This window comes from Hemiscyllium ocellatum, chromosome 13 (genome assembly GCF_020745735.1).
Source record: "Hemiscyllium ocellatum isolate sHemOce1 chromosome 13, sHemOce1.pat.X.cur, whole genome shotgun sequence".
Classification (NCBI taxonomy): domain Eukaryota; kingdom Metazoa; phylum Chordata; class Chondrichthyes; order Orectolobiformes; family Hemiscylliidae; genus Hemiscyllium; species Hemiscyllium ocellatum.
Window position 1 is genome coordinate 69840353 of NC_083413.1, and position 15315 is coordinate 69855667.

The 15315-nt window shown below is 40.5% G+C and overlaps 1 protein-coding gene across 1 annotated transcript; it reads left to right on the top strand.

Moving 5' to 3' along the window:
- The first annotated feature begins 12355 nt into the window (after positions 1-12355).
- LOC132821355 (potassium channel regulatory protein-like) lies at positions 12356-12928 on the top strand. The gene has a single exon (XM_060833937.1). It carries the CDS (start codon positions 12356-12358, stop codon positions 12926-12928), a length of 573 nt encoding a protein of 190 aa, XP_060689920.1.
- The last annotated feature ends 2387 nt before the right edge of the window (positions 12929-15315 follow it).

Below are 15315 nucleotides of genomic sequence, written 5' to 3' on the forward strand. Positions count from 1 at the left end.
CAGTGGCTTGTTTGTAATCAACTCCAAAGTTCAATTCAGTGTAATGAACATGATATTCATGGCAGACGTGCCAGAAGGGCTGTTGTGGTACAGTGATAGTGTCCCTTTCTCTGAACCAGGAAACTAACATTCAAAGCCCACTTGCTCCATAGAGGTGTGTAATAACATCTTGGAGGAAGTTGATTCATTAAAAATGCACATTTGACAGATGATTTTGACATTTAATTTCAGCAGCAGTCCAGTGTTCCACTGCCAAATAGGCAAATTGCACGTTTACACTTCCCCTTGACCAGGGCTGCATGTCATTTCTAATTGAAGCTAAAAACTCACAAAACTGATTAATTAATTATTCATCACTCACGGAAGTGTTGCACAAAAAGTTAAAAGAATACTGAGCAGATGGAAGAGAGTACAAGAAAATTGGTTTGGTCCATCATTGCTGACACAACCCATAATTGATCAGTCTTCATGGGTCAAGCTGGCATGAGGTTTGGAACTTGGGATTCTATCCTGCATTGCTGAGAGACTACTCCTTCAAACTGTCCGACCTCCACTCTTTGTAAGGTGTATCAAGATCTCCAACAAAATTGTTTCTATTTCCTCAATGAGGACTACATCTGCTTCAGTCTGATCCATTGTAGCTTAGGTAAGTTGTTGGCTGTGATTGGAGTTTTTTTTCTGGTCAGTAGTGTGTTGCATATCTAAAGTGTATCAACCTCAGTCTGAACCACTAGATACAGAACGTCGTTTTGACTACCTCGCTGGATTCTAATGGTGTAGCAAATGGCTTGGGGTCAGCATGAAATTGAAACTATGCTTCTACCATGTAGCATTTCATATCTCCACCTCACTGCTCTCTTACTGTGTGGTATGCAATGTCCCTCTGTTTCAGTTAAAGCTCTGTTTGCAAAACAGTTTGGCTTTCTTCCACCATCGTCCTGGACCAGTCTAAATACGGCACCCAATCCTGTTGAAGGTACATCTATAGAAATTTTTGTGGACAGTCTGGGATTGTTGTGAGCTCCTGCATCCAAAGAAAGTAATTTCTATTTCATCTTCTCAAATGCTATAGCCCACATAAATTCTAAAGCCACTGTTCTTTTTTTCTCTACAGATCTCTTTAAGATTGTATAATTATAGTAAAATTTGGAATGATTTTCCCTGTCTGGTTGATAACACCGAGACATTACTGACACACGTCTGCCCTCACTTTTTCTGATTACTTTCATTTTCTTAAGATCTGCCATGATGCCACTTTAATGGTAGGGCTCAAAACTGTAATTCTGCCCTTGCAAATTCACACTTTTCATTCAAATCTGCTGCCTTGAAAGTGACAAAAAATGGACTATCAGTTTTGACTTCCATCATTTGATTTTAATATCTGGGGAGCTTGCAGATCAAACACAGAAAGGAGCTGACAACAAAAAACAATGGCCATAGTGATCACCTGGTCACAGGTAGAATCAAGCTTCAGGAAACCAACGTGAAATCAACAAAATCACCAAAACTGAAATAAGCAGCCTTATCAGAAGAGAGAAAAATGCATTTGGCACGAAGAAACTGACATCTCCTATTTTTAATCAACCTGTTCACATTGGCTGTGCACACCTCTGAAGCAGGTGGGATTCAGAACCTGGGCCTCCTGGCTCAATGAAAGAGACAATACCACTGCACTGCAAGATTCCACATGCCATGTTAAAATATTTTTTTTTAAAAAACAATACCAACCTATCCAGGAATTTTATGGTGCCATGTCTGGAGCAGTTTTTCTCACCCGAAAGTAGGCACCCTACAACTGCACCAGAGGAGCCCTTTCTCCTATTTGTAATTTACATCAATGCAATAAATTTCGCATTTTGAAGATGAAAGACTCACCAGCAATAATCCAACTTGGAAACAAGGACTCCAGCCATGGGAATACATAAATGAGCTGCATTTCAAGAAAAAAAAAAGCTTTGGCAGAGCAGAGGAAATAGCATTGTAACTGTAACAGAAGAAAGCTTTCTCTCTATCTCAGCTCTCACTCAAGGGAACCAATAACAGTACAAATTAGAGAAATATCAGAATACCACAAACTCAAAGCTATCTGCAATAATCATGGCCGTGGTTGATACATGATACTACTAAATAACAGTGGTCTTAAGTTAACACATCACCTTCCAGGATGACCTAATAATTTTAAACTGTATTGGGTCAAGTATTACATGGAGATGGACTGCTCATATGTTTCCATCCTCTCGAGTAAAATTTGGTAGCCAGCCAACAGACCCCGAAAGACATTGGTTCCATAGACATAATGCACTGCATTTAAGACAAATTGATGGATAGAGAGATTTTGATCCCTCACTGAGAGGAGATGCCATCCTATAGAGCCAATTGGCTGGCAGATCCTGCAGTCTCACATTGATAGAGATCTGCAGTGAGTAGTGCTGGAACTGAAGGTGGTCCACAAAGCGGAACTGATGGATTCTACAGTGAGGTGTGTTTGGGAGCTTTAGGTGGGGGGTGGGGGGTGGGGGAGGTAGGGGGTTAATGACTTTGGGAGCGTCAGGTGGATGAGGAGCTGAGATTTTTCAGCATGGGGGTGTGCAGGGAGGAAAGGGGTACCACATTCTCTGCATTGCCCCAGTGGGCTTCTCCAAAAAAGAACAATCCCAGCCCCCATTCCTATCACCTTAAACAACATGCCCATTCAAGCCAATTGTATTGTGACATGAGCAATGTAATACTGGGGCAATTGAGTTTTTAGTAAGTAAAACAGACCCTGACATTTCTTTTAAAACACATATTGAGGGTAGTTTCTGATTTTCACACACACCACTCTTTGCATTAACAGGATGAGAGGGGGGTGCAGGGTTAGGAGGTGGTGATCTCTCTAACTGACCTATATTACATATATGCTGCCAAAAATACATCTGGAGGTTGCACATAATATCCAACCATAAATCTTGATATTCCCTTATGCATTGAACTTTTTAACTTTGTACTTAAGTTTATTATGTTTATTTAATGTCACATGCTTATTGCTTTCCTCAAGGTTAGTAATTAATACAGTTACTTACTCTTTCATTTAACAAAACCTTAAAACTGGCCTCTTAACGTTTCTGGAATTAGTTTGCCGAACTTTTACTGAAGTCTTTTGTAGTTGCTAAAAAGATCTTTAAATCTTTGTTGTGGTCAATCAAGGAGGTTGAAAGGAGGGGACTACATTGACCTCTTCTCAACACTAGAGTCATACAGCACAAAAATATTCCCTTCAGTCCAACCAGTCAATGCTGAAAATAATCCCAAACTAATCTAGTCCCACCTACCTGCTCCTGGCCCATATCCCTCCAAACCTTTCCTATTCATGTACTTATCCAAATGGCTCTTTAAACATTATAGTTGTATGAATAGTGAAGTCTGCTTTATGTACTTCTTTTAGAAATTTACAAATTCTGCGATCACGCTCCTTCTTTGTAGTGTAGGCAGAATTATGTCATCCAAATGATAAATTATTCCTTTTCTCCTCTCCAGGAATTGAGACATCATATTTTGAAATATTTCTGGGATTGATGGTTTTTCAAAAGATTAAAGCAATACCACTTGAAAAGCATGAAGAAATTGATTTAACTTAAATCGTCATCTTATATGTACTGTATTTGCTAGAAGTGCCTGTTAGATTCTAACTTAAGAGTAGATTATTGGTTAGTTTTACCAGCCAGAGACATTAGATGGATTTTTCTCCAGAATGTTTGATTCAATTGTAAGATGTCTACCCAGACCTGATCTCCTCATTCAGCTTGAACACCAGCTGTGTGACAGGGATGTATGTTACAAATGCAGAAAGGGGACACTGCCATCTGATCCAGCTGTGCACAAGCAGTTACACCCATGACATCATGCCATCAGTGGGAGAGAAAAGAGTATTTTCAATAAATACCTGGTAAAACACTGCAGGCAGAATACAAACACCATGTTGTGTATTGCATGTTGTTCTGAAACAGTTTTGGCTCCACTGTGTAACGCAATGTAACGCTTTAATAGCATTCGCAGCAATCGCAATTTGGATACACCTTCTGAAGTGAAGCTAACTAAAGAAAGTTTGTTCCATTCCACTGATTCCAAGACATTTTGCCCTGAAGTTGCATCAGAAACAATGCCTGAAAACATCTGCAATCTACTGGATTGCCTTAAGCTTTCAAATGTAATCAAATAGACTTCTGGTTTACTGGCATCACATCAAACTGCTCTCTAATTTTGTTGGGCACACAGTGTTCCAGCTGGCGGTGGCATTGGCCATAAACATAGCCTGTGATGTCACCCAATGATGTGGTATGCAATTAAACTGTGTTTTAACTTGCTCCAGTATTGGAGCATGCTACTATCCTGGAAGTTTATAGATATAGCATCCTGAAGTGGGGAGAGTGTTGCTCTTTCTTGAGCATTCTGATGCTGTGAGAAAATGGTGGGACTTTTCAACTGAATCCTATCCCATTGTAACCCTATAATGTTGTATCCACTCTTTCTAAGACCCTCAGTGTTTGTATTAATTTCTTACTTGTTTAGTTCTTTAAGATGTAGAGACTTTCAATTTCTTGCCCCTTCTGGTTAAATGTGGTAGCAAACAGACCTAATATTTGGTGACCTGTGTAGCCTGGAATTTGAAGCTTAATGCTTGCTGGATGGACATCTGTTTATTTAAACAATGGTAAATTGTTGGCAAAAAACTGCTGTGTCAGTGTCCCAACTCTGTCCTTGAAGTCTTATACTTTCATTGTAACTGTCAGTAATCCACCATAAACCGCAGCCCACCCACCTCACCACCCTGCCATCAGAAAAGTCTTCCTTCAGTGTCACAGCCTATGCCATAGAAAAGGAATAGGCCATTCAGCCCCTTAAGCCTGTTCCACCATTTAATAATGGCTAATGTGTGAGTCATCGAGTCATAGAGATGTACAGCATGGAAACAGACCCTCTGGTCCAACCTGTCCATGCTGACCAGATATCCCACCCCAATCTAGTCCCACCCGCCAGCACCCGGCCCATATCTCTCCAAACCCTTCTGATTCATATATCCATCCAAATGCCTCTTAAATGTTGCAATTGTACCAGCCTCCACCACTTCCTCTGGCAACTCATTCCATACACGTACTACCTTCTGTGTGAGAAAGTTGCCCTGTAGGTCTCTTTTGTATTTTTCCCCTCTCACACTAAACCTATGCCCTGTAGTATATCTCTTAATATATTTGCTTAAGGGAAATGTATCAATCATAGATTTAAAATTAACAACTGATCTTGCATCAACTATGGTTTGTGGAAATTGGTTAGTTCCATGCCTGTACCACCCTCAGTGTGTGGAAGACCTTCCTAATAACACCCCTGAATGATCTGGCCCTAATTTTCAGTCTATGCCCCCACAGTTCTAGAATCTTCAACTAGTTGAAACAGTTTATCTACCCAGTCTTTTCCTGTTATTATTTCGAGGACTTCAATCAGATCACATCTCTGCATCTTTCCACTTCAGGCTGAAAATCTGGCATTTGCCATGTATTGTCACTGATTGCTTGCTATGGGATGTGGTTGTGAAATGGGAACTTTAAGTTCCGCCTCTAAGTTATTTGTTCCCATGACACTTGTTCTGCTCACATGACAAGGAGGCAATTAGTTTGCACAATGTCATGCTCTTGATTGCTTGAGGCCATAATTTTTAATTTGTATTCTTAGACAACGAATGACCTGATGACAATGTGCAAATCGAAGCCAGATGAGTGGTATTATCAAATCGGTGGAAGCATGATTATTGCAATTGCCCTCAGCAGGGCCTCCATATCAACTTGTTTACTCTGCCCCTGAAGAATATAAAGAAACTAACTCTGCACCAGGGATCACAGCCATTTTGTGAAGTAATTGCACACTTGACTCTTGAACTGAGATGGCAAACTACCAAGCTTCTGTTTGCATGAGTGAATCGCAGGCTCTATCCATTAAGGGTGAAATATAAAGTCACCACTTAAGGCTTATGGGGAAAATTGTACAAGATTTCTTTGATGTCGTAAAACTGATCTTTTCATTCTCGTCTTATTTAGTCAGCCCACCACGATTACTCTTATCTCACCAAGGAGGGGAAAATTCCTCCCTTGGTTTCTTATGAACAACTAACTACACTATTCTGGAGAGTAATTTTCCAACATAAAATCATGATGGAACAAATCACAACCCTGAATTCATGGAGTTATGTTAGTCAAAGAGTGAGACTATTCAACCCATTGCATTTGTGCTGGCTCATAGAAAGAAAGATTCAATTAGATCTATTACCTAAAATTAGCCGATACCTACAAGCAGATTATTCCTTTTCAAGAACATAACCAATTCCTAAAAATGATTGTATATTGCAAAATGTTCATAAACAATGTACATCTTATCCTCAACACTTTTAAAAAATGATTTGAACAATGATCACAAAGTACACCGACTGTCTTACCTGAGCAGTAGCAAACACAATGTAATTTGGCAAGTCACTCCTCATAAGACAAGCAATTGGTGACACCTAGAGGCTGTTTTAAACCTTGTTCTGAGTGTAAAGTTATTGTACAGTGTGGTTTATCCTGAATCAAATCACGCTGAATTTTCTCCTTTGATTTGAAAATGTCATAAATACAGAGCCACGGTAAAGTGTCACTGCATCAAGTACACATCAATCACTGGTGTGACATCATCCTTACTATATCCTAGTCTTTGGAAGTTTAAACAGCAGCACGATTTCTGAAAGCAACATTTGAAAGATGAGCATGTTAGAGAGCATTTTTACATGAGGTTTTAGTGATTCAGTCTTTTTGTGATTCTAAAGTAAAATAATACAAAACCATGTGTGACTGTTGCACATTCCTGAGTTTAATCACTCTAGCATTGTCTGCCTGGCCTGCAGCTGCCAAGACCCTAAGCTCTGGAATTCTCTCTCTAAACCTTTCTACCTTTCTACCCCTCTCTCATTTCAAAGATCCCTTAAAATCAACCTCTTCAATCAAGTTTCTGGCCATCTGGTTGAATATCTTTTTACTTGGCTCAGCATCGTGTTTTGTTTGACAATGTCTTTAAAGTGCCTTGGGAAATTACATTATTGTGAGGATATTTTACAAATGCAAACTGCCCTTGTTGAGATATTGTAAGGACAGATTCTTCCATCTCTGAAACTGGATTTCCTGCCTGAGATGGTTTGAATAAATTTAAAACCTGGATATTAAAAAAAAATTAGACTGTTCCAATTTCACAAGCAACTACTGTCACCAACCTATCAGATAAAATCAAAATGATAATGAGCGACGGCATCCATTTTTATTCTATGAGAAATTTGACCATTTGGGAATCAATTCAAAACAATGCTTTCACACAGTTGTAACAGAAGAGGGATGGGTTAAAAGAAAATCCATAGAACTCGAGTGGAACCTTAGAATTTCTTTTGGTTCAGCCTGAGTTGGGTCAGATTTCTTACAGGGATTCCTACCATGAGGCCAAGCAAACTTTGTCATTGAACTTTACTAACTTCACCTCATTAATAACCTATCCCCACCCCTCTGCTGACCATCACTTCTGATTCCAAGTCCGTTTTATCATGTGCCACTCAGACAATATCCCAGAACTCACTGACATCCCTTGCACCCGTGCCATGCAACCGGTCAAGTCCCGTCAGGCTGGAGTTGCCCTGCATGGTTTCTGATATTTGCATTCAGGGGAAATAATCACCCCTCTGTGCAGATCGGGACCTGGGGGTCTGGATGGACAGGTGGAGCAGAGGCTGGACTTGTTCCTCCGCAGGATCAGAGGAGGAGGCCACATCAGCAAAGAGTAAAGCACTCTCAGTTGCCTGGAGAAATACCCAGTACTGTAGGAAGGTGGTCAGTGATCTTCTCTGTAGTAATTGTAATGAGGATAGCCAGGTGGACATCACAGAATAAGAGCACCTTGACTGGAGCTGTTAACCTGCTCCAATCAGGGACCCCGAGCTGACAGATATAAACAAGAAGGCCAGAGGTTCTGCTGACTCTGAGAGTTGGTTCTGAGGAAGCTAGATTCATGTCATGAACAGTGCACACATAAACAAAGGAATACTTGTTGCTGGGATACTGGGCTCCGTGGAGTTATTTCAATCTCCATTCTGCTAGGGTAAGTGCCACCATATTCCCTCCAATACCTCGCACCGATTTTGTCCCTCCTACTTACCTACCTTCCAATTAGGCTCATGCTTTTCCACTCTCACTATTACTGATCACATCTTCCCTCACTCACTTTCACCTGCCCCAAACCCTCATGACCTCTGCACTGCCTACTCACTTGCTCATTCAGAACACCTCCTCATCTGTACAAATAGTAACAGCATGTAGCAGCATAACTTTTGTCTCCTGTTATGGCTGCCTCTCTCTCAATCCAGGAGGAGAACAGTTCCTATTGGGCGAAGAAGGATGGAGATAGGTCATGGACTGCTGACATTTGACTCCTCACTTGTTAAGTGGACAGCAGCCCATGTGTGACTCGGTGGAATGGCTGACTGACTGTGTCAAAGCATCTGGACAAGTAGCAGAGGCTGCCATTCACTCACTGTCTCCTGAGAGAAGGCGCTCCCTCTTGATTTTACTGAGGCCTGTGACAACCATGACAAAGGCCTGCTGCATTTATGATTGTGCTAAGTGACAAATTAAGTCAAGTAATATGAACCTGGTATCTCTGGCTAAGAGGCCAAAGCATGGAAAGGCAAAACAAGCAGAGATGCTGTGAGTATCCAGTTCCTTCTCCCTTACAGTAATGTGCTGTCCCTATTACCTGACATGCAAATTTACTTCTGCTATCCCGACAGTGGTCTACATCCCACCCCATGCAGAAGTGAAGAGTGCACTTAACGAAGTACACAATGCTACAAACATTCTTGAGATGAAATACCCGAATCCTTGTTCATCACAGCCGGTAGCTTCAACCAAGGCAACTTCAAAAGAGTGCTACCAAAATACCATTGATTTGTCTCCTGTCTCACCAGAGGTCCAGAAATCTCTGACCATTCTTAGACAACCATCAAATATGTCTCCTGCTCCATCCCCAGTCTTCCTCCTCCTGGCCTAAATCCAGAAACTAAAGCACGAGAACCCAGTTCAGAAAGTAGCACAGTGTTGGTCTGAGGAAAGTGAAAGACCTCTACGGGACCGTTCAGAGTTGATGGACTGGTCCATATTCAAGAACCTAGCGGCCAACATAAGTGGGTATGTCACTACCATTACAGACTTCATCAGTAAGCGTGTACAAGACTGCATGCTGAAGAAGTTCATCCGAATGTTCCCCAAGTGGAAACCCTGGATGAACCAGGAGATCCATTCTCTTTTGAAGTCCAAGTCAGAGGTGTTCAAGTCAGGCGATCCTGACCTATGCGAGAAGCCCAGGGATGACCTTCAGAAGGCCATCAGAGACACCAAGAGGCAATACTGAACTAAGCTTGAGACCCAGACCAACCACACAGATACCCATCATTTGTGGCAAGCCTTAAATGACATGATGGCTACAAAGTGAAGTCAAACAGAATTGTAGGCAACATTAAATCCCTACCTGACAAGCTCAATGCATTCTATACTCACTTTAAACAAAAGAGAAGTGAAATGATGTAACCTATCCCAACAGGCTTGGATGTACCTTTACCCATGGTCACCATTGCAGACGTTAGATTGGTCTTGAGTGTGAGAGTCAAGAGTTTGATGTTGGAAAAGCACAGTAGGTCAGACAGCATCCGAGGAGCAGGAGAGTCGACGTTTTGGGCAAAAGCCCTTCATATTCCTGATGAAGGGCATTTGCCCGAAACGTCGACTCTCATACTCCTTGGATGCTTGCCTGACCTGCTGTGCTTTTCCAGCACCAAATTCTCGATTCTCATCTCCAGCATCTGCAGTCCTCACTTTCGCCTTCTTGAGAGTAAACCCACAGAAAGCAACTGGCCTGGATGGAATCCCTGGCCATGCACTCAGATGCAGGGCAAACCAGTTGGCGGGAGTAGTCACATCTTTAGCCTCTCCTTATTAGGATCTGAAGTCTCCACCTCCTTTAAGAAGGCCACCACCATCCTGCTTCCAAAGAAAAACCATGCAGCGTGCCTCTATGACTACCACCTGGTGGCTCTGAAGTACTTTGAGCAATTAGTCATGGCTCACATCAACCCCAGACCACCAAACCTGCTTTATCCTTTGCAATTTGTTTACCAGTGCAACAGGTCCACCACAGATGCCATCTCTCTGGCTCTACACTCATCCCCAGAAACCTAGACAACAAGGAAACTTATGTCAGTCTCCTACTTATCGACAACAATTCCACCTTCAACACCATAATTAGAACCAAGCTCATCTCTAAACTCCAACACCCAGGTCTTACCCTCCCCACCTCCACATGTAACTAGATCCTCAACTTCCTAATAAATAGGCTGTGATCAGTAAGAATAGGTGACAACATCTCCTCCACGATAATCCTCAACACCAATTCCCCGCGAGGCTGAGTATTCAACCCCCTGATGAAGGAGCGGTGCTCCGAAAGCAAGTGCTTCCAATTAAACCAGTTGGACTATAACCTGGTGTTGTGTGATTTTTAACTTTGTACAGCCCTCTAATATACTCCTCATACGCAAGTTAGGTGCAAGGCTACAGGAGGTCACATTTGCAACCCTGGGAAACACCCTGGGTGAAATAACAGTAAGATTCTGGTTTATCTACGACCCAATAACAGTCAGACAGATGTATTGTGGTATCAAAACTGGTGACAGAGAAGTCAACCAGAGCACAAATCAATATTTAAATACAGCTGATTCTATTGTACACAAGAAGTATTTGATCGTTTAGTTTTAAAACTTTAAATCCTTTATTTTCAAGAAATTGTGGAGAGAGTTTGTGTACTTCGATCTTTAGGCCAAATGCTGCTTATAATGGAGAGATTGGTGGAATGGTGGTTAGCACTACTTCCTTATAACTCTAGGGATCTGGGTTCAATTCCAGCCTTGGGTGACTGTCTGTGTGGAGTTTGCACGCTCTCCCTGTGTCTGTATGGGTTTCCTCCCACAATCCAATGATGTGCAGGTTAGGTGAATTGCCCATAGCATTCAGGAATATGTAGGCTAGGTGCGTTAGTCAGGCGTAAATGTAGAGTAGTAGGTATGGGGGAATGGATCTGGGTGGGATACTCTTTGGAGGGTTGGTGTGGGCCAAATGGCCTGTTACCACACTGTAGAGATTCTAATTGCTCTAAACATATTTCACTTTAAAAAGCCATTGAGAGTCTTTTTCTTCAGTTCAATGTTATTTTGATACATGATCAACCACTTTTGATGATGAGCCAGGGGTCAGTTGGGAATTTAAAAAATTAGCACAATAAAAGTAGATTTGAGAATTTTTAAAAATTGACGAGTAAGATATTCAGTAAGACAACTTCCATGTTTCTTTTCAAACGTTTTCACCTCAAATCCAATTGTTCTTATCACAAATTATCCCTGATTTTTCTTTTCAAATAAAATAATTAGAGTTCTTTACAGCAAATAGTTCAGCCCTTTATTTGGAAAGGCTATCTATTGATTATTGAAGGATAGATGTGCATTGAAATAATATCAGTCAGTTTGAACAAAGTGAAGTAAAACCACAGATAGAATGCAATCCCTATCTCTCTCTCTCTCTCTCTCTCTCACACACACACACACACACACAAAGTTTTGTTGCAGTTCATTTTGCAGAATCTGACAGAAAATAACTGATTGGGATTTGCAATTATTTAGGATCCAAATGTCATACCTATCTGTTTAACTCCACTTATCTCAATCCTGGAATGGGCAGTACCATTACCCAAATAGAAAAATCAATGATGCACATGTTTTATAGCCAACCAGGTATATCCCTTTCTCAGTGTTTAGATATGGCCACAGCATCACAAAGGACATTGGAATGTTCACCTGCCAAGTGATATGTGCAGTCACTCGCAGTATTGATCACAGTTAATCATTTTAACAGTTGATGAATCATTTGATCTCACAAACACAGATATTGAACAAGACAGCAGTGCCAGAAATCCACACGGAATCTAAATAAACAACATAATCACAACCCAATGCTGGGATTTACGTTCAAAGTTATTGTGAGTCCACAAAACCAGTTCATTGGGGTGTGTCTGTTACTGTGTTCTTCTGCTTGGCAACCAAATGGAAACAACACTGAAGAAAACAAAATTCTTTGATCTGAAAGCACTCATTTCAATTATGCTACTCCTGAATAATTAAGGGTCTCAGTACATTTAGTTGCCTAGCTAAAAACGAATCAATTTTGTTCACTGTTTGGACTTCTGTTTTTGACACCTGATACTCCCACAGAAAATGGATGAGGAACAACAGCCTTTAAAGTTGAATGTTGGAGGAATGATTTTTGAGACACTTCCTGATACTCTTGCTAAGGTTCCCAGCTCCAAGCTGAGCAGGATTCTCATAGGATCAGAGCCCACCATACAACAGACAGGGGCTAGGGAGTACTTTATAGATAGGGATGGATCTTTGTTTGGATACATTTTAGACTTCCTCAGGACATCTGAATTACTGTTGCCTAGTGACTTTTATGACTATGACTTGCTTCAAAAGGAGTTTGAATTTTATGAACTGGATCCAGTATCATGCACATTGGAGACATTACAGAGGAAAAACAAATCAGAGATTCTGGAAATACGTTACATCCGAAAGGGGTCGGGAGCCTTTTTCAGAGTCTTTGGATCATCTGTGGAAACAATTTATGATCTTTCCAGCCAGATAACAACACACGTCGAGAAAACAAGCTTCAAGCCATGGGTTTCTGTTGAGAAAAAGAATCCTACCTTTGCCCAGAAGCTTTCATTTCATGACCTGGTTTTCCAGTGTGGATCTAACCTTAATGGAAAAGGCCAGCAGGTTAACATGTAAGTAATAAACTCAAAATAATTATTCACGAGTTGTAAGTCAAGAAACATGAATTTAATTTTTAAGAAAGCAGCATATCAATAATGTTTCAGTATTTTTGCACATAGTTTCCAAGATTACGTTTCAATTTGAATTACTGAAACACCTTGTTAATTTGTGGAATTTCTACAAAAGTGATTCATTTGTGTTTTATTGCTATCTGCACATTCAGTTTATTTTTCAATTCATTCATGGGATGAAGACATTGCTTGCCAAGCCAGTATTATTGCACATCCCTATTTGCCCAGAGGGCAATTAAGAGTTAACAAAATTGTTGTGGATCTGAGGCCACCTGTGAGCCAGATCTGGTAAGGATGGCAGTATCTTTTCTAAAAGGACATTAGTGAACAGGATGCTTTCCCACCAGCCGCCCACCCCCCCCACCACCCCGACAATGACCAATAGATCCATCAGACTTCTAATTCCAGTTTTTTATTGAATACAAATTCCACTATTTGCCATGACAGAATTTGAAGACAGGTGCCTGAAATATTACTTGGGTTTCTTGATTCACAGTCCAGTGGGCCATCACTTCTCTATTGGTATAGAATATCTCAAGCTGTGCGTGTCACATAAGCATTGTTCTAGAGGCTGCTTGCTTCTATCTGTAAGCAAGCTGAACTCCTTATGTATTGTAAAACTCCTTTATTTACAACTGTACATGGTGGGCTATTAAAACAGTTGTCGCATGTAGTACCCAAGACCACTCTTTTCGTATACACTTTCTAGACCGGTGTCTCCTCTAGAGTCATGGGATCAGCTACATCATCACAAAACACATGAATATCATTGTACCACAATTTGTGGATTAATCACATAACGAGGTCAGCTTTTTCCAGGAATTTCCTTATCATTAGCTGCATGGCACCACATTCACCCATTTCTGAGGATAGCCTTGAGCAATAGGTTTGCACCCAGTTAGAGAGCTTTATTTTGTTACTGCTGGTGTCAGTAGTCTGTGTGGTTCTGTAGCTAGAACTTCTAGCATGGAGGAATGCCACCAAGTTCAAACCTTACTTTCAAAAATTGTTGGGTGCAGGTGTGCTCATGAGATTACAAAAGGTTGATAATCACTTACACTTGCCCTACTCAGTACTTCAAGAACACACTTATCAGATTCATGTATATTATATCGAATTTTACATTTTATTTACAACACTGAAATAATTAATTTGGCCCAAGAAGCCTGCCCTAATGTTTGTGCTCCAACCATTTTCCTCCCCTTTACTTCCTCAACATTACCATCATTGCTCTCATCTATTAACATAGCTTCCCCTTAAGTGAACCGATGACATTCTCTATAACATGAGTTCCACATCCCACACTCTGAATGTTTCTTCTGAATTCCTTATTAATGTCTTATAAATTATGGCCACCTAATGTTGGACTACCCTACAAGTGAAAATTCCTTCACACATTTCGAGACTTCGTCTGGGTCACCACTGAGGCTTACCTTTTTTTTGAGAGATGTAAATGGTTATCACATCTTCTTCAGTGGCTCAACATTTTATTTGTAATATGGAGTCCAGAGCTGCGTGCAGTTCTCTAGTGTGATGTAGCAAGTTACATATACAGGTCACATACTCATGAAACGTGACCTATTTGCTCTTGAATTCTATTCCTTTAGAAATTAACTGAGTATTAATTTATATTTGTTAAAGCTTTGTTAACCTTCATTGCTAATTTTATTGCTTTATAAATTTGCATCCCTCAAATCCTTTCTGTGTTACGTCACTTGAACTTACTGCCAAAGGAGTACCTGCTCTCCATATTTCCCCATCACCTCATACCTATTTATATTTCAACTAAAATGCTAGTTGCAAGTCTGTTCTGCAAATTGTTGGCATCTTCTTGGATTTTGAAACTCCTTGAATCCTGCAGTCCAGATTTGTTCTATTAAGCTGTGTTCTCTAATTTTTCTTTTCCCTTCCTTACTATTCATATCATCTGTGTTTGTGACAGAGGAACATTTAAGAAGGGATTGAATTTAAGGCATAGTCTGATACTTTGGCAAGTCATGATTTCTTATTGCCATTGGCTAAAGACAATTTGTGTTTGGTACAGAAAGCTGATTTTTTTTTAAAAAAACTGGAGTTCATCAGTCGGGTAAAATTAGGGATTATGGATAGTTTGCCTAAATATTTTCCATAGTGGGCCTAATTTTGAATGCAGTACCCCAGTGAATTTTGAATGTATTAATTAGCTTCATGTTTTTGCCAACTAATTTTTTTTGCACAATAAATGTATCATTTGCTGCTTATTAAAGAAATCTAGTCAATGGATACTTTTGTTCGAAACCGTATATACTGAATTGGTCATATCACTACCTGAGAAACATTTGTTATCATCAG

Coding starts and splice junctions, on each gene's coding strand:
- LOC132821355 (XM_060833937.1), top strand. CDS start 12,356: ATGGATGAGGAACAACAGCCTTTAAAGTTGAATGTTGGAGGAATGATT.